Raw genomic sequence first — 19,256 nt, 5'->3', positions numbered from 1 at the left:
TTCAGCGACTGGGATTGAGCGTGTCGCCGGCCAAGTCGGAGGCCCTGTGGTTCTTCGACCGCCGCTCCAGGGGATCCTCTCCCGATGGTTTGTCCGTGGCCATAAATGGCGAAGCGGTGCTGGTGAAGTGTCGTATGAGGTACCTGGGCCTCTCCATCGACAGTCGGTGGACGTTCGGACCACATTTCGAGCTCCTGGTCACGAGGGTGACGGCCGCAGCCAACGCCTTGTGCGGCCTTCTTCCGAATATGGGCGGAGCAGGGTCGGGAGTCCGCCGACTCTACGAGGGAGTGATCCGGTCCCGGGTCCTCTATGGGGCACCGGTGTGGGCCCAAGATCTGATGGCCAACCGTCGCAGTCGTACCCTGGTGAGGAGACTGCAAAGGACGACCGCTATTCGAATAGCCAGAGGATATCGAACAATATCCTACGAGTCGGCGACAGTGCTGGCGGCGTCCCCCCCGTTTGAGCTGCGGGCCCTTGAGCTCTGTCGGGTGTATGAACACCTGAGGGCACCGCCTTCGACCGCGGCGCTGTCGCCGGACGGCCTCTCGGCCTCGAACGTCCGGGAAGAGGCAAAGCTGGAGATCTGGGAGCGGTGGCGCTCCCAGCTGATGGAGGAGGACGCCAGGCTGCCACACCTAGCCGTCCGCGCCGTGCTTCCCAATTGGGAGGCTTGGAGAGATCAAGGCGAGGTTCCGCTCACCTTCAGGACGACACAGATGCTCACCGGACACGGGGTCTTCGGTGAGTACCTGCTGAAGATCGGGCGGGAGGTGACGTCCACCTGTCACCACTGCGGGGAAGAGGAGGACGCGGCGCAGCACACGCTGGAGTTCTGTCCAGCGTGGACGGAACCGCGGCGCGTCCTGCAGCTCGACATCGGCGAGAGGTTGGCTCCGGAAGCGGTCGTTGAGGCCATGCTCCGAGGGCCCCGGGAGTTTAACGCTGTCCGCACCTACTGCGAGGAGGTTATGCAGAGAAAGGAGCGGGCAGAAAGAGACCGGAAGAGAAGAGCCGATCCCAGTAGATCGTCGCATCAACGTCGCAGGGGCTCCGTACGACGCAGGGGCGCGGCGCCACCGTCGCTGCCCCGGGTGCATCAGACTAGGGGACGTGGCGCTAGGAGGATTGGTTCCCCCTAGCTTTCCAACTCAAGCCGGGACGCCTCCCTAGACAACTACAACGGCAAGGAGATAGACGACGAGGTTGCACTCGGTAGTGATTCGCAAGAGACCCCGGGTGCACCTCTGAACGTCGGGATGACCACCGTGGGGTTTTAGTCGATAAGAGTCCGACACTACACGGTCGTTGCTACGCAGCGCCGAGTGTCCATGAGGATTTCCCCACGATAAAAAAAAAAAAAAAAAAGTGGCAATGTTAACTCTTTGTTAAACTTAGAATAGAATTTGAAGCACAAGAGTAACGTTCGCTGTGACGCTCGGTATATACTGCTCGTCAAGACGATGTGTAACTCTTCAAGGAGATCGCAAGAATAAAAGACTGATGTAAACTTTCCTCTCCTTACAATCGCGTTCGTTTTGTTGAATTTCAGCCAGGGATAGCAGCAAAACTACTGCCGCCGTTGCTAGGCAGACCCTCGTAGCTGCGACATTGCTCCTGCTCGGTATTTGATTGTTAACACAACGTGTGTCTCATAATATTGCCACTTTTCTGTTAGTTTTAACGTTCATCCCGTGACCGTGGCTACGCTCGGCTCGAGCTTAAGCTCATTGTCTCAAGTTTCGAATGACTGTGTCTGGGTTATTTCGTGAATGCTATTGAGCTTTTTCCAGGTAATTCCAACGGGGGACCCCGTTTTCCTTTCATCTCCGATATATATAAAACACGGGCTGGAAAAGGAGCGCTGAATAGCCGATGCCCGACTAAAAACCGGACTTGCTCTCGTCACACGATGCCAAACAAACGAAGCGGTTGGTTGCGACGCGATGCAGGTAGGCTGCCAGGTGGCTAGAACGGAAACAGGGAATGAAGGAACGATAAGAAACGAAAGAAATACACTCTTTATGTTCCATCGTCCGAACACAAACAGATGACAGGGCAAACGCCAACCAAATATACCAATTTTGATTTCCGGTTCCGTGATTCCCTCCATTTCTTCTCCCTTCGTTTAACTGGATTTTAAATATCAGGTGTGATAGAACTATAAACGAACTAGAGATAAGCCGAACAAAAGCAGTACGATGACAGCTTAATGATAGGAAATGTGGAGCAAACTGGGCTACGCGGGTCATGACGCATATTAATATCTTTCTAAGATAGGAGCTGGACCTCGCAATGGTAGGAAATCAATCGCAGAACTGAGAACGTCGTAGTTTTTCATCCATAGAAGTTTAAGAATTTCGAGTTAAGAAGTTTCAGTGTCACGTTGATGAATTGAGCTTTTTATAACACTTGGATTTAAAGAATCTATTACGGTAAGAACTAAATTATATTCAAGAGTCTTTACACGGTATTTTGCTTTTTTAACTGAAACCAGGTACCTAGTTTTGCTCATACTTTCTATATACAATGTAAAAAACTTCATTTAGTCTTCATTCCTGTTTGCTATCATTGGAAGAATGTTATATTTCTTCCTTTATATATTTTATGACGAACTCTTCATTCGTTCCAAGCCATAAGACGAGTGAATACATGTAATATATTTTGTAATTGTTGTTCAATAATGATTAATATGATTTTTGTCTATATTTGTGAAGATTATATATATATAATATATATTCTCTCTTATATATATATATATATATATATATATATATAAGAGAGAAATATAATGATATCTTTAATGGACAGTATTTTGGAATTGTGATAAGTTGTATTAGAATGAAGTAGGTGCAAAAGAAGACAACGTGTTTTCTACCTTTTGCTGCCTACAACTATTATTGATTGACGTTTTTTAAGTATATTTATTAATTGTAAAACGAAGATATTAAAAAAAAAATAGGGTAAGTGTGGTTCCGACCGGGATCGAACCGGCGACCTTCTGCGTGTAAAGCAGATGTGATAACCGCTACACCACGGAACCCGATGGTAGCAGTTTTTCGTTAACATGAATCTCTTTCACCATTATTTTATCAATATATTTATATTATATTGTACAAGATCTTTACTTACAAATAATATCTAATATAAAAATTATACAACATTAGAAATTAGAACAATCAACTAAGGAATTCTTAATTCAAAATTGCTTACCCTAGTCACCACCAGATGGCAGCTCATCACTGATAGAAGATAAGGTTCTATAATTGTAACGCCATGGGATTGACTAAGTATAGAATAGACCTGATATTAAATGGGACTTCATGTCTCACATTTTGAACTATCTCGAGAAGAATCACATATCTTAAAACGATCAATATTTTATTGTGAATATTATTGTCAATATTTAAGATTTTCAACATTATTATATATATTAAGAGACCATCTAAAGTCTGGGCGATCAATATATATTGTCAATAGAATGTTGAGAATCTTAAATATTGACAATAATGTTGATCGTCTGAACGCTCCTATAGGTCCTTTGAAATTTGCTACAGAGAATATAGGAATTATCGCATGACATTCTGTAATACCGACCGTTCAAAACTATGCACGATAAAATAATTAAAATCATAGTAAAATCATTGAATAAATTGAAAGAATGGATATCACATTATTTTTACTAGATTTTTAACACAAAAAGCAAAGTTGAAATTTATTCTATAAGAAAAAAATATAAATTATGTATTGATTAAATTACATAGAATTTAATGACAGATGAGGACCATAAAAAAAGATAATAGGGATATGGTTAATTATAGATTTTTATTACTTGTATAAATGGTATAAAGTCGAATACAATTAACAAAATGATGTTACGGATGGCGGAGCTGATACATTTTGCACTAAACATAGTTCCACTTTTTTCTTTGTCTTATTAATTAATAGAAAACTCAGTATACATATCAGAAAATATTTTCCTGTCAAACGAATCAATATGAATATTATATACGGCGGGCACCACGCTCCTATTGCATCCGGGTTTGTACTTAAAAATAAATACTACTACCTACTAAGAAAAAAGATCTCTTTCTTTTACATTTAAAAAGGCACGATAACGACTAGGTAGAAATAAATGGTACGCCAAAAATAGTTATTCGCTGAAAAGATTATTCGTGCTTCTTATCCAATAAAGCAGCAACTCTGATATAACAGACAAATAAGTTTTGTACGAAGTGCAAATATGTAAATGCAATAATCGTTTCAATCTTTATGAAACTCTTCATTAAGTTTGATTTAAACATTATATTACAGAATATTTTCTCATATGTAGTACATATCTCTATAAATATAAAGTACTAACATGTGTCGTGAATTCTGTTTTTAATCTCTTCTTTATTGTTTTCTTAAGCAAAATATATCATTGAAAACTTTATATGAATTCTTTATATTAATGAAACTTCTGAGATTCGGTTTCTAAACCAAATTCTCTCAAGTGCTTTTTCTGTGTACCTTTTCTTAAGCATTTTTAAAAACGTGCTGTTAGAATTCTTGAGATTATTTTGCGGACTTATTTTCACATAAGGCGACAAAATTCTTCTCCTTGAGGATCACCCTGAAACAAAAAAAGGATCATATTTATGTAGACAAAAAAATTAAGATTGGATACCTCAATCAAAATTGGATCGCTCAATGAATCCAACTGGCATGATGTGATTATATTATGTCATTATATATATTATTCGACAATTATTAGTTACAGGATCTTAAGCCAATATTAATGAATGTTAATTTTTTATGAAGAAATTTATGAGAAAAATAAATATTGTACGTTTATTCTTACATACGTGTAAAGATATACACACGTACATACATTAAAAACGCACATAATATTTACTTTATTGGTAAGAAATATATAATTATTTTATTACTGACGCAGGCAATTTGTATATTTTAATGGAACCTTTTATTCTGCAAATTAAATTTAATGAATGATATATATGTACTTTCGAAACAATGAAATCGTTTGATGAATATTTCCATCAACTGATTTCACTTAGTTAATACCAAACTTTTCTGAAAAAATGTTAAAATAATGTTTATGCATGCATCACATCGGCGAAATTTTCTAATAAGCCTCTATAAATACAAATGGAAAATAATTTTTTTTATTTTTATATATAAAAAAGGTGTTGATTCGTATAAATTTCAACCAATTCAATAAGTGAATATAACAGCAATAAAGTGATGGACTATATGTTAATAACTTTTTAGTATTTTAACGTTTTAGTTGATATAAGTATAAATAAGTAAGAATACCAATAGTATTGTGTTAATAACAATATCGATGATAATGGAAAATGTTGAACAATAACTGTATATTTATATGTATAATGAGTTTGTTTAAATATATCTTAAAGACAATGTGGTTAACTAATGAGATGTTTACATTTTAACCAAAAATTACACTATATTCGTAACACTCATGATGTTTTAGTTAAGCGTGAGCATGAAAATAAAGTGCTGTGAAGAAGAAAACACAAAGCAAATAATTTCTTTTACTTAAAGCGCGAATGACATTGATCATCGACGACTATTTTAACGTTCGATAAGTAGAAAACTTACATAAATTGACCCATCAGAACCGTTCGCTCGCCCACTTAATATGGGTAGAGATATCTTCTCTATGGAATAAGAAGATTCGTTGATGATACATATCCCGATTTTATTTCATATTTAAAATATTAAATCTAATAATAATAATAAGATCAATTTAAAGAAAACTTAAAGAAACTTTGTATAAGAATTTAATAAAAATAAATGACAAGAAAATCAGAATGTTTTATAGCCACATTGTCTTCATTAACTGAATACAATTACAAAAAAGAAACAATTTTTCGAAATAATAAGATCATTAATTATTTTGTAATTGGTTTTTAAGTTTACATTGGAACTATAAACATTGATACAGTAACAATTTTTAAAGGTCGTATTTATGATATTTCTCACTTATATTTTCAATGTTCTTATTAATATCATTATTGATTAAAATAATATTAAAATATTTTTAAAAACATATAACGCTAATACTTATTCCTAAACAAAAAAATAAACCTTTTAAGATTTGATTTAGCTGTGGATAAAAAAAAGAATAAGCCAAATTAAGGTCGACTATCATAATGAGTATAATTCTATAACCTCTATCTTAATATTATATCTGCATATCCATACATACCTGTTGATGGTGAAGTTCTTCCGAAGGTCGAAAACCCAAGTTTTCCCTATGTCGGGATAGAGATGTAGATAATTGTTGTCTTTTACACTCTGAAGTAGCTATTTCCTATTGAACAATAAAATATTGAAGATATTATTTACATTCATTGAATAACACAGTAATAACAAAATATAAGAAATACTCACTTCGCCGTCGTTGTTAAGAAGTGTAGTTGTCATAACATCTGATGTAAACCATTTTTGACCTTTCATAACAATATTTGATGGTGGTTCATGGGTGGCACCAATATCAGCAGACCACACCATTACAGTTGCACCTGCTTCTAATTTTGCAGTACGATGGAACTTAAATACTGTTTCCAAAGAACCAGCTTTACGAATAATTTGCCAACCACTAAGTCCGATTTCCTATAAAAAATAAAAATAAATTGAAAACATTAAATATAGTATGATAGGATTATTGAACATGCTGAAATACAGTGTTAAGTATCTTACTTTATTGCCTTTATTGGTGAGTTTGACAAATCGTCCTTGAGGATCAGCTTCTGTAATTTCTATGTCCCCTCTAGATGTTCCAGATACACTATAATCAGTACTACTACGTTCTTCACTTTCCTCTAACAAAGTGCGTTTTCGTTTTCCACCTCTTAACGGCGTATGTCTTGAAGGAGTAGTCCTACCACTAGACGCTGTTGAACTTGACTGTACAGGCATGATGTTTAATCTATAAATAAATAAATATGAAATATTTACAAAATTCTTTTTTATTTAATGCTTGTAACTACATTGTATTACGATATATAAAATTTATAAATATTTTTATAGAACATTAATTGTATTACCTGGCTTCTTCAGATTCCAAAAGTTTTCGATATGCTGCAATTTCCAAATCAAGAGCAACCTTGATATCCATAAGATCTTGATATTCTTGTATTTGTTGAGCCATTTCATCACGTATACGTGCTAACTCTGCTTCCAAAGATGCTACATTTTCTGCATGACGGGCCTTCTCATTTTCACGTAAATTTTCTAAATCCCTGTATTTAAATTTGTACAATAAATTTAAATTTATGCTATATTTAAATTATCATAACTTGTACAATAGCTTAAAATACTTAAAATTTATTACATAAAAACATAAATTCAATTTAATTCATAATAAATTACCTTATTCGTGCACTAAAAGCATTATTTGATGCTTCCAATTCATTGATTCTTTGATTAAGTGTATCAATCCTTGTTCTTGTTTGCCTTAATTCCTCAACAGCTAAACTTGCTGCTCCACTGTTACGTTGGGCATGGGCTGCCAAATTTTTAATTTTATTTTCATATAACAGTTCAATTTCTTCTCTATTAGCTCGCATCTGAGCTTCATATTGATCTCGTAATTCATGCAAAGATTTTTGCATTTTAGCTTCATATTCCTCAGCAAGACGACCATCTATTTCAGAGATTTCAATCTAGAATAAAATATAGTAAGAATGGACAATCATACAGAAAACATTTATACTAAATATATCTATAACTATGTTGTTATTTTTTAAAATGACACTAACTAAATACCCTCAAATACAAACCTGTCTCTTTGTTCGTGTTTCCGTTAATTCTTGTTGATACATTTGGTCTTTGAAGCTAATATCTTCCTTTAAACTTTGAATATTATTTTCAAGAACAATACGTTGTAGAGTTTCTTCTCCCAGATGTTTACGGGAATCTTCTAATAATGCCTTCAATTTCTCTACTTCTTGTTCTAGTTCATTTCTCCTCTCAGTATCCTTTTTACGTTCTGCTTGACACTGGTTATATTGTGATTGTAAATCATTATAGCGTGTTTCATACAATAATGAATTTCTTTCTGCAACTTGTAAGTCCACTAACTTTTTATCTAATCTGAGAAAACCACAGAAAATATTTACAAAATTTATTAGTTAAAAAATATTTAAAATACAGTTATAGATTTCAGATATTTTAATATTATAATATTAATATTTAATATCATAATATAATATATTAAAATATTATAATCTATATATAATAAAATGTATAATATCATATTATATTTAAATATAATATCTAAAACTTTCATAACTCAACAGTGCAATCTCACACATCGTTCTCCATTTCTGTATTAAAAATATTAAATTTGACATTGTATAATACAAAAAATCTTTTCATATTTCTCTGCTAAGTATATATATACATAATAAATTCCATGAAAAAATTTTAATCGTTTAAGACATTCTGGTAGTCGAAAATAAGAGAGCTTTGGTGTTTCTATTTCAGGCAACGACCCACATCGAGAATTTTATTTTATACAACGATGTCTCGAAAAGTTTTAATATTTCGTTATTTTAAAACATACAGTATATTAGACTCGTAAAATATAATATGTATCAATGTGATATAAAAATGTGATAAATAAAATAAAATGTAGTAAATAAAAAACTAATTCAAATATTCAATTAAAAAATAATAGGTATATAAAATTGAAAACGATTCCCTGGAATGAAGTAAAATTTACAGACTACACATATATAAATTTTACCCATGACAAGATTGTACCACAAAAAACGCTAGGTTTGGATCATCATACGAAAACAAGTATTTTACAACTCTATCAATGTCACTTCCTTCACCAAGAAGCATCGTTTTTTATAACTGTTATATAGCCAACATTGACAATGTATGTATACATATAGTTTCATCATAATCATAATTGCAGTAAATTTTAAAGTTCGATAAAAAAAAAGATTGGAAAAATTAAAAATATTACATATTTCGAATTTTTTAACGACTGGATTACACTTTGTAATTACACAAAAAGCTGAATATAAATCCGGACTCTAAGACCCTCAGCAGTCGCGTTCAAAAACATAGTGGAGATATTCCGTTAAACAAAACACAAGCAAATATATACATATGTACTATATTGATATTCCTCAAAATATACTATGTATGTAAACTACAAAGAGTCAAAATTTCAATCCAACCGAAACATTAGTTTTTCATTTTATTACTTGTGTTTATTCATAAAAATATAAACTATTAAATTTTCAATATTTCATAATATTAAATATATATTTACAATAAATCTAAAGACATTTCTACTATATACTATATATTATTCATACTATATGTATATACATACATACTTTTATTCGTTTCTATCTTTTAGCCTGTTAAATAAAGTAATATGTATTTCCCGCTTTTCGTTTCTCGTTTTACTCGTATTTTTATCGATTGCTCAAACGCTTGCTCGAAAGGAGGTCAATGTTTTTAGTCGAGGTTATACATGCGGTTGAAGATGACATCACCGCCGCATAGTAAACGTGACACAATCGCTCGTAGTAACGTCACGTTCCAAGTTAGTTAGGCACACCCAAATATTCCGAAAATTTTATAACGAATTTTATCAATGGAACATTATACTCTTGAAAATGTCTTTCAACTACGTTCTGGCGATATATATTTCGAAAAAATAAACATAAGGAATTGATATTCGGTTTTAAAGAATACTATAGATAACTACTACAGATAAACTTCGTGATATATTTTCTTTAGATTAGAATGTAACAAATTAGGAAAAGAGAGAAATAAACAAACGTACAAATTCTTTTCACAGATATGTATCTATACTCATATTTTGATAGAACTATACAAATGCTATAAATGAATTTCTATTGCATTAACATAATATAAAAATCCCATTTATGTTTGATGTTCCTTAGATATGTAACCTAGTTATAGCAATCAACATTGATAGCATCATTTGACTTATAGTGAAGCACACTTAAAGTGAAGTGCATAATACATGTAATAAAAAAATGTAACTATACAATTTGTATCAATAAATGTATACAATGGTTTAACTCTGAATTAAGTTAAGAGTCATTAAATTAACATTGAACCAATGTATAAAGCATTTGCATATCATTACACGTGTTTATCATTCATCAATGTATACAAGCAAATGTAGGAGTAATAAGAATTCTAACATGCAAATGTTGAAGTATAATGTATGTCTATATATTGAAATACATTTTATAAATATAAAAATAAACAATTATAAAATAGATTACTTCCTGATATCCTTGTATTTCATTCTAATAATTTCTTAAACATGTATTATCTTCTTTCAATTCCATATATTTTATTTACAAATATACTTTACTTTGTTATTAGAGAACAAAATTTTTTTCTTAAGTATCAACATTAATTTTATCATCTTCTTCGGCAAACACATTTAAATATTGTTACATTTTAATTGGTAATATGAAATTTATAAATAACATTGAAATCAGATACAAAATATGTCTAATGAACCGTATGTAAATAACCCTTGCAGAATCAACCATTTATTTTTATAAATTTCGGAAATATTTATTGTCAAACAATAATTGCAAAAAATAATATTTGCAAGAATATATTATCAACTATAAATATAAGTATACCTTTATCATAACTTTCCAAATGATTATCTCCATCTATACCCTAAATTTTCCGATATTTTCGTAAATAACACGTAATAAAATGCAAATTATGTACAAAATATACATAAAATATAAATACAAATCAAACGGTTTCGAGCTCGTAAACATACCCGAAATCAACGCTAAAACATGAGACATGCTGGTTAGAAGAAATCGTAAATTTCATAATCGCCTCGGCCTCATCCCTTTGAAATCAGGCTTGCATCGATTCATACATATTTCCGAGACGCATTATCACTCGACCAGAATAAAACTAAATGTGACTTACGTGGACTTGAGCTCCTCATTATTATCCCATAACCGTTTGGTATCAATCTCTAGCTTCGCTCGTTCTCTCGCAGTGTCATCCAATAGTTTCCTTGCATCGGACAATTCATGCTCGTACATAGATTTTATATTAGATACTTCGCGGGTGATAGTCTCCTGGGTCGTCTGTACCTCCCGCGTAAGTCTCGAATTCTCGGTTTCCAAATGTCGTACTTTGTCAATGTAGCAAGCCAATCGGTCATTTAGATTCTGTAAATCTTGCTTTTCCTGAAGACGTGAATAACGGGTCGGACTCAAAGGACTCCCTGGCCGCTGGCCGATCGGCGTTGACGTGCTGAATTGTGACGACTGCACGTTGCCACTCGAACTCGCCGCTGTGCTCTTCTTCGTTGCCTTCGTTGACATTTTGTTTCACAATAAATCAATTCTTTTATTGCACTATCACTCGCCCTAGCACTATCAAATCATCAATTTGGTGCACAGTAACACCGTGTCCGTGAAAGACGCTTTCAGCGAATTTAAAAAACTACCGAAGCCCAAATCCTCTTTCCTCGGTCAACGGAAGAACTGTTTAGCGGTGACGCCAACGTTAACGAAGCAACCTCCTTATGTGCATCTTTATATTGCGTTAGTAAACGCAACGGGGCAAAGCGATAGGTTACGTCCGAGTATACACAACGCTCGTTGGCCAATAGCGTGTCATTTCCTTCTAAGTTCCCGCCAATAGCGGAACGTTTAACCACTAGTGAAACGCGTCGACAATCTTTGGCTTTTACTAGAAAACCTGTATAAAAAGAAGGGAACTATGAAAGTTTTGATTTTATATATATGTATAATAAAATTTGCTGGTATTTAAATAAATTGCCAGATTTTAAATTTAGTTTTATATTCAGAGGTTATGTAAAATTTAAATATATATATAAAAATAGTGATATAAATTAGAAGTTCTTATTATAATTTTATACATTAGATGTTATTACTAAATCATTTTTGTTGTTTTACAATGTAGATTTTCTTATATCTGATTAAATATTTCAAGGATACCATAACGAGTTTTTTATTATCTGGTAGTCTTGAATTACATAAGTAGAGATAATATAAATAAATAGTTTCTATAAACAGTTCACATGCTCATAAATTTCATACATTTATACTCATATATTTAGAATTCAATGTCAATTTAAAGAAAAGATATCATATATCCATATTAAAATATTTTGCATACTTTAATGTGATAATAATAATCTATTTTACTCATATGATTTAATACTGAAGGTAATCAAGAACGCTAACGAATTTCCACACAACTTTTGATTTCTGATAGTAAGATCTGTGACGTATAACGGCAACTGAAATATGAATATGCTTGTATTAGTAGGAAATGATAATACATGGATGAAAATGTAACAATATAACTTTTAAGCATGTGCTTCTTCTATAATTTTTATGATCTAGAAATTAAGTTTCTATGCCAGAATAATTTTTTAACTTGTTAATAGTTTATGCATATATTTATTTTTGTTTCTTAAATTATCTTGAAATACATTATAAATAACTTCCGTTTAGCATTTAGTTTTTAAATATCTACTAGGGGGCAGTAGAGTAGAAATTTTTAAATTGTCTGTAATAGTAACTGTAAGTATCTAGACTTAGACGTTAGTATCTCCGAATACGTGAATATTATACAAAAAATAAACAATTTATATTTAAGGTGATATTCATATAACAAATGATTTTTAAATATCAATGATCAAAGTGAAATTTAATATATATCAAGAAATTATGTATTTGTTAAGAAACAACTCGCATATTTACAGATTGTGACAACGGTGTTTGCAAATAATAATAATAATATGTATCATAAAATTTCGTTACGATTTTAGAAACATTTAATTGGTATGACAACATTGTAATACTATTATTGGAAACGAAGATCTCAAACATCGTAAATAGAAAAACGTGAATATGTGTGATCTTATAGATTTAGATAGCCCTGACAGAAAGGGTTCATTAAGTTCAAGACTTGCATCGCCTTTAATACCAGCTCCTACAGATATTATATGCAATAACTATAATACTCGAATGAACGAAACAAGTTCTCTAATGATAGGAAAACGAGATAGTTTGGAAAATAATCCTTTTGATATGGTGCTACATAAAACTACGGAATATATTCAGAAAAAGGATGATCCTTTTGAAATAACTTTAGAAAAAGCATTGAAATTAAAATGCAAAAAGAATACTTATTTAAGATCAGGTTCCTTTGATTTACCAGATAGTCGTATTTCTAAGAAGAAAAATAGACAAAAGTTAAAACTGAATAAAACATTAGATGAGTTTTTAATTAATGACAAATTAAATCTAGACAATGCAAAAGCTAATAAAATAACTAGTAAAAGTATAATTGTTAATTCAGGTAATACTAATATATTAAGCAATAATTTTAAAACAGATAATGTTATACCTACCATTAATGTTCAAGATCTTGATTTATCCATCTTGAATCAATCTGTGATGAATGATATATTATTTGAAGAAAACAGTGAATCAAATAAAAATGAAATAAAATCTATTTTACAAAAAGAAATGTTAGTTCCTCATGCAACTTTGAAAATTGCAAAATCTAGGCGTTCTTTTTCACAAGGAGGAACATCTCCAAAGAGATCAGAATGTCCACATCAAATATCACTATCTGCATCATTAAGAACTAATTCTAATAGTGCAAGTAACATCTCTTCCTTAAATTCGTTTGACATGCTAAATGAAGGATTCTTAAAAAGTGATAGTGGAAGTTCTATATCTTCAAATTTGTCAAATATTTCTTCTATACCTAAATTAAATTCTGTTTCTTCAACTATTAGTTCATCACTAATGTTATCAAATGGAACTATGAATCGAACATTCCTAGAAAGCTGTTCGTCAGAAAAATCAGAAAATACAAAATTAACTGAAGGTGAAGATCATAATAAAGAAAGAGAATCTGTATCATCACCAACAAAGAATTTAGAGATTTCTGTAGCAAATGTATCAACAAGATCCTCATTGTCTGATTTAACAGACCGTTTTAATAAACTTAAAGCAAGATTATCAGGGATTCACATTCCTCAAAATTGTACCAGTAATAAAGATGAACTCACATATAATTCTCCCAGTGATATAAAAGAATGTACAACTGTAACTGAAAGAAATGAAATGTGTGATATAAATAATAAGTTAATAGATGTTGATATTTTCACACCAGACAATAATTGTAGCAATGAACACTATAAAAGTACTATTTCAGATACATCATCAGATTCTGTATTCCTTGTAAGTTTCCTAATTTATATATAACAAATTATTTGACAAAAAACATTTCTTAGTTCATTTTTACTTTACAGGAAGGAAATAAGATTAATAAATCAATACTTCATGAAGCAAAACTTCTTGCAAAAACTTTTGAAGAATTGGCTATAAAAACCAGTTCGGGCTGTAAGTTCTTATTACATTCAATATTTTTTAAATACATATAATAAGTGCCATATCGATGTTGCTTATCAAAAATCTAATTCTCATTAACTTGTTTGGATAATGTTGATCCAATAAAATTTTAATATCAGAAAATGTAGTAAGAGTATATAATAAAAGAGATCAATAATTAAGCCTTAAATAACTAAAACAAAAAAATATAAAAGAAAATATAGAAATGGTCCGTACTAGAATATACTTTTAAAATAAGCAAAATTGATACTTAAATCTATACATAGTTTAAATATACATTTGCAACAATAATTTAAAATGATATGCATTTTACATTTTATTGTTTAGCAAGCATTGATGATCTCATTACAAGCAATCCTTCATGGACATTAGAGTTGTTACCAGCATTTGACGATGAAACTTCAGAAAATTTAATTGAATTGCCTGTATCTCCTGATGGACCTGGTTCAAAATCAAAAAATATAAAAGTTACAGAGAATAAAGATAATGAGTCATATAAAGATAGAAAAAACGAATTTAGTAATAAAATGAAAAAAGATGTGGAAGATTTAGAAATGGAACTTGTTGAACCAATATCAATGGAAAAACGTACTACAGCAGTAACACTTTTACTAGATCTTAAAAAATTAATCAAAACAGAAAAGAATATAGAAGCAAATAAATTATTGGAAAATTTGGAGAAAGTTTTAGGCATTAATTGTGAGAACAATACCGAATTATTAACTACTTATTTTAACGCAACCAATAATTTATCAAAGAGTCCACCAAAATCAAGTAGTAGTTTGGAAGTAATTAAAAATGTGGCAGAAAATAATATGGAATATAGTAAAGAAGGTAATTTGACTGGTGATTCAACAGAAAGTATTAAAGAATCAGTATTCTTTGAAGACATAAATTTGAATGATGTAAATACGAGTAAATGTATTGATAATCAAAAGTACTTAAATAATATAAATAATAAACTAAAATGTGAAACTTCAGAAATCGAAATAAATATTGAAAACATAAACAAAGAAAAAGATAAAAATGAATTTAGTGCTCAAAAAATATCTGAAAACGATTCTTTTTGTAAACAGAAAAATAACAGTCCATTGAACGAAAAAGTGGTAATCGAACTGCTTGCAAACATAGGAAAATTAATATGTAGGCAGACTGAAGAACATCCAACTTTGGATATACTTAAAAATTTAGAAAAGGTATTAAATGTTGCTTCCAATAATTGTAATGTTGATGAAGATACAAAAAGTAAGAATGATTATATAGAAATTCAACAAACTCCAAAAAAATCAAAACTAAAATCTGAAAATGAGAAGCAGTCATCGTTTCTATCGAAATCTGTTAATAGATTAAGTTTAAACTTAGGACCAAAAGTAAGCATAATACTATAAAAAATTGCAAAATTTTAATAAATTGCCTAATAAATTAATATAGATAATGATGTCTATTTTAGAAGCAAACAATTAGTAAAAATTTTACTAGAAGAAGCGTATCTGTATCTCAAACACCACCAGTTAAAACTCAGTCAGGTTCATTAATATCTACCAATAAAGATACATCTCAATTGAAGGAAGTAACAAAACGTTTTCCTAGTGATCCTGGTTTTGTTAGCCCAGTATTGAATAAAAAAGTCATTATAAATAACAATAAAAATCAATTACCAAAAGGTAATTTTTTGTTTTTGTAGCATTGACAAGAAAAATATTTAAGATAATTAATTTGTATCTCCTTTTAGATATGCAAACTAAAACGGGAGCAACCTTAGACCTACAGAAAGAAAAAACTTCGATGATATGTACAGTTAAAAATAGATTTAAGAAGAAGATAGACACTGATATAATAAATAAAAAGGGACCAATGAAAGCTATTCTTCCTATAGGAAATATGCAAAAAAGAGGTATATTGTTAAATGAACAAAAAAAATTATATTTCTATTTTTCCTTATTATACTAATATTTTATTTGCCTTTTTTGCAGAAACTATTGATAAAAAAATAACTTCATCTATTGGAAGTACAACACCACCTCATAAGATAATTAGTAGTACACCTAATTCCACAACCAACGGACTTCAATCAGTAAAAAAATCGCGATCTTCAAAACCGGTAGCTTCATCAACTCCAGATACTGAACATTCTAAAACGCGAAAAGTACAATCGCATGTAGCTAACAGCCCAAAAAAACGTAACTTTTCTTGTGACATTTCACCAGTAACTACACGTGTAAATGTCAGTAATAATAGTGGGCTAAATAATAGTCCAAGAAGGTATGTTGAACTTATATTATATCTGAAAACTTAGAACAATAAAAAGGAATTTATTTTTTAGAAGTAATAAATTACCATCTCCAAAGAAAACGACACCTAAACGCCGACCAACAGAATCTGGTATTCCAAAGGCACAAACACCTCCCATAAGCAAACGATTACATTCTTCATTCGAGGTCAAAAATGGAAACAATATCCAGCGAAGTCCATTAAGGGATAGTAACAAACTTATCCACAAAGTAAAGCCGACCAATTTGGTATGTACAAAATCATATCTTAATAATAATCATCCATATTTGTAAATAGTAATTAAATTATAATATTTTTTTAACAGATCTCAAAACTTCAGCGGCACAGTTTTACAAGTACAAATGTAATGGACAAAGAAAACAGCTATATTTAATTTATAAAATTCCTTTATAATTGATAATGGTTGTATTATTAAACATATATAAAGTTTTTTACAACGTGTGTATTTTTTACATTTACATTTTTTTACAGTGTTTTACAATAAAATATTTGAAACACGAAATAATTACCATTTTCCTTCTTTTATTTCTCCATTTACTACTATGGAGCATATTTGTTAGTCTAACATAAAAAGTTATAATCTATATTTTCTTATACAAAATATATCCAATATTGTATCGTACGTTATTTTGCGCATTAAGCATTAAGCATTTGTATTTTCATAATCAACAATTTATATACTTTTCTCGATATTCTTGGTACCTTCGAAAAGTCCAATTCTACGCGTTCCAAACGGAGCCTGGTATCAAAAGCTTCTACAAAAATAAGCGTATTTAAATTATGCCACGTGCAACATATCTTAAAATTTGCTTATGATCTGTTGCGTCAGATCCGTCGATCTGAAAGCAGGCTCAAAAGGGAGCTACTCGGCCGGGAACGAGGATAGCAGCGCTCGGGAATGGCCGATACGTCACGGTCGTTTCTAAAATCACAGACACAGTAACGTACCACATGCAAATCATAGAAAAAATTTTCTTCCAAGACATACTTTTATTTCAATTTAAATTCACAAAAAATACATTATGCTTTAAACTCATATATAATAAATTATCGCTTAATTCTGCGTAATATATCATACCGTACTAAATATTTAGCAAAATATGAAAAAAAAGTAGTTATTAAGAGTAAAATTCCTAAAATCTTTTTTCCGTGAATATCTCTCAATATTTTTCAAAAAAATATATTTTATTAATTGAATTACTTAAATAAGAAAGTGACAAAATTATGTAGTTAAATGACAATGGGTAGGAAAGAAAAGAGAAAAGGTATTATTAGAATAACTGTTAAATTAGTAAAGCAATGCGCAGAAGCCGATCCCTACCGGGTGCTAAGAAAGACATCGTCGTACCTGCACGGACCCGTCCCCGCAAAAAGTGCGCTCCGCGTGTTCCGTACTCCAGCGGCGGTCCGTCCACACTCGCGTGTAGCCGCACCCGGCTTCGCGCTCTTCGCTTTTGTCGAAATAATTTGTGAAAGCAGTTCGTTTAGAAAGTTAATCGGCGATGCAAACGATTTTTTGAGAATTCTCGGAAGTGACAGTGGCAGTGAGGTGAAGTGCGTCACAGTTTCTCCGAGTTCGATCTTTTTGGGCGTTCTGTAGAAACGAGCAGAGGTAGCGCGGCGCGCACAAGAGGCCGCCTCTAGGAAAAGAGCGCGTCTCACGCGTTGCGCTACATCGGAGTTATGCGATGTTCGTGAAACTATCGCGGAACGACATAAGAAATGATGAAAAAAATTCGTAACTGATCGACGTGAAGGCGATTTGTAATAAGCGAATCGATGTTGTTGTAGGTGTGCGTGGATTCGCAATGATTTTTGTCGGGTCGAACCGGGAGTAAGAAAAGAGGCTGGCGCGCGCCGAGTCTACCTCGGTAAAAGACCGCGTCTCGCAGGTTTGTCGTGTGCTGCGGTATTGTGCGATACGATTGTCTGAGCTTATCGATATTCTTAAAATTGCAGTACTTGTCATCGCATACGATCGAGGTGATAGAGTGTGGAAAGATTTAGCGAACGGTTTGTACACAGTGTCAACGCGTACAAAGGTATCGTACAGGGAACGCAACCGGCGACGATATATCCCGCGTGGTACGTATACGCACATACGCGTATAACATATATACACGTAAGCGCGAATACGCGTTGGTGTGGCATGCACATAAGGACTGTGGACTCATGAAATCGTGGTGTGTCGTTTGGTCGCGTGTATCGAAGTGGCCTGTCGCGAAGCGCGCTTACAGAGAGAGATCCAATACTGTGGAAAAGTTGTTGGACAGACGGTGAGGGAGAGAGATCAGTGAAAGAGGAGAGGTATCCGTTTTGTTGGACGATTGGCGCGTGGCGAAAACGTTCGACGGTCACTTGGCACGTATGTAGTGCGATTATTCCCCGATTATACCGTTTCGTCCTCGTGAAGAAGACATTATTTATGGGTGCATGGATCGGTGGATTTTCACGAGCGAAACAAAAGAGAAAGATAGCAAGCAATTTCGA

The 19,256-nt window shown here is 32.5% G+C and overlaps 2 protein-coding genes, 1 long non-coding RNA gene and 1 other non-coding gene across 5 annotated transcripts; 1 reads left to right on the top strand and 3 right to left on the bottom strand.

Annotated features, from left to right (window-relative positions):
* Positions 1-2,973: 2,973 nt before the first annotated feature.
* Positions 2,974-3,046, bottom strand: Trnav-uac (transfer RNA valine (anticodon UAC)). The gene has a single exon. It is a non-coding gene; the product is annotated as a tRNA-Val (tRNA).
* Positions 3,047-3,809: 763 nt separating this feature from the next.
* On the bottom strand, positions 3,810-11,599 carry LOC139995594 (lamin Dm0). Of its 2 annotated transcripts, XM_072019203.1 has the most exons (9): positions 10,996-11,599; positions 7,815-8,127; positions 7,405-7,697; positions 7,080-7,274; positions 6,733-6,961; positions 6,424-6,645; positions 6,239-6,343; positions 5,629-5,687; positions 3,810-4,618 (listed from the first exon to the last, which is right to left on the bottom strand). In XM_072019203.1, the coding sequence occupies exons 1-8, from the start codon at positions 11,397-11,399 to the stop codon at positions 5,664-5,666; spliced, it is 1,785 nt and encodes a 594-aa protein (XP_071875304.1). In that variant the 5' UTR covers positions 11,400-11,599; the 3' UTR covers positions 3,810-4,618; positions 5,629-5,663. The 2 variants fall into 2 exon arrangements, with proteins under 2 accessions (XP_071875304.1, XP_071875303.1); XM_072019202.1 differs by lacking the exon at positions 5,629-5,687.
* Positions 11,600-12,588: 989 nt separating this feature from the next.
* LOC139995589 (uncharacterized) lies at positions 12,589-17,203 on the top strand. Its single transcript, XM_072019198.1, has 8 exons — positions 12,589-14,303; positions 14,375-14,465; positions 14,802-15,844; positions 15,925-16,138; positions 16,207-16,368; positions 16,448-16,736; positions 16,798-16,993; positions 17,071-17,203. Exons 1-8 carry the CDS (start codon positions 12,960-12,962, stop codon positions 17,137-17,139), a joined length of 3,408 nt encoding a protein of 1,135 aa, XP_071875299.1. The 5' UTR covers positions 12,589-12,959; the 3' UTR covers positions 17,140-17,203.
* On the bottom strand, positions 17,135-18,252 carry LOC139995608 (uncharacterized). Its single transcript, XR_011802014.1, has 2 exons — positions 18,115-18,252; positions 17,135-17,688 (listed from the first exon to the last, which is right to left on the bottom strand). It is a non-coding gene; the product is annotated as an uncharacterized lncRNA (long non-coding RNA).
* Positions 18,253-19,256: the final 1,004 nt, after the last annotated feature.

The sequence above is a fragment of the Bombus fervidus genome, chromosome 16 (genome assembly GCF_041682495.2).
Source record: "Bombus fervidus isolate BK054 chromosome 16, iyBomFerv1, whole genome shotgun sequence".
Lineage (NCBI taxonomy): Eukaryota > Metazoa > Arthropoda > Insecta > Hymenoptera > Apidae > Bombus > Bombus fervidus.
This window is presented reverse-complemented; position numbering and strand designations above follow the sequence as displayed.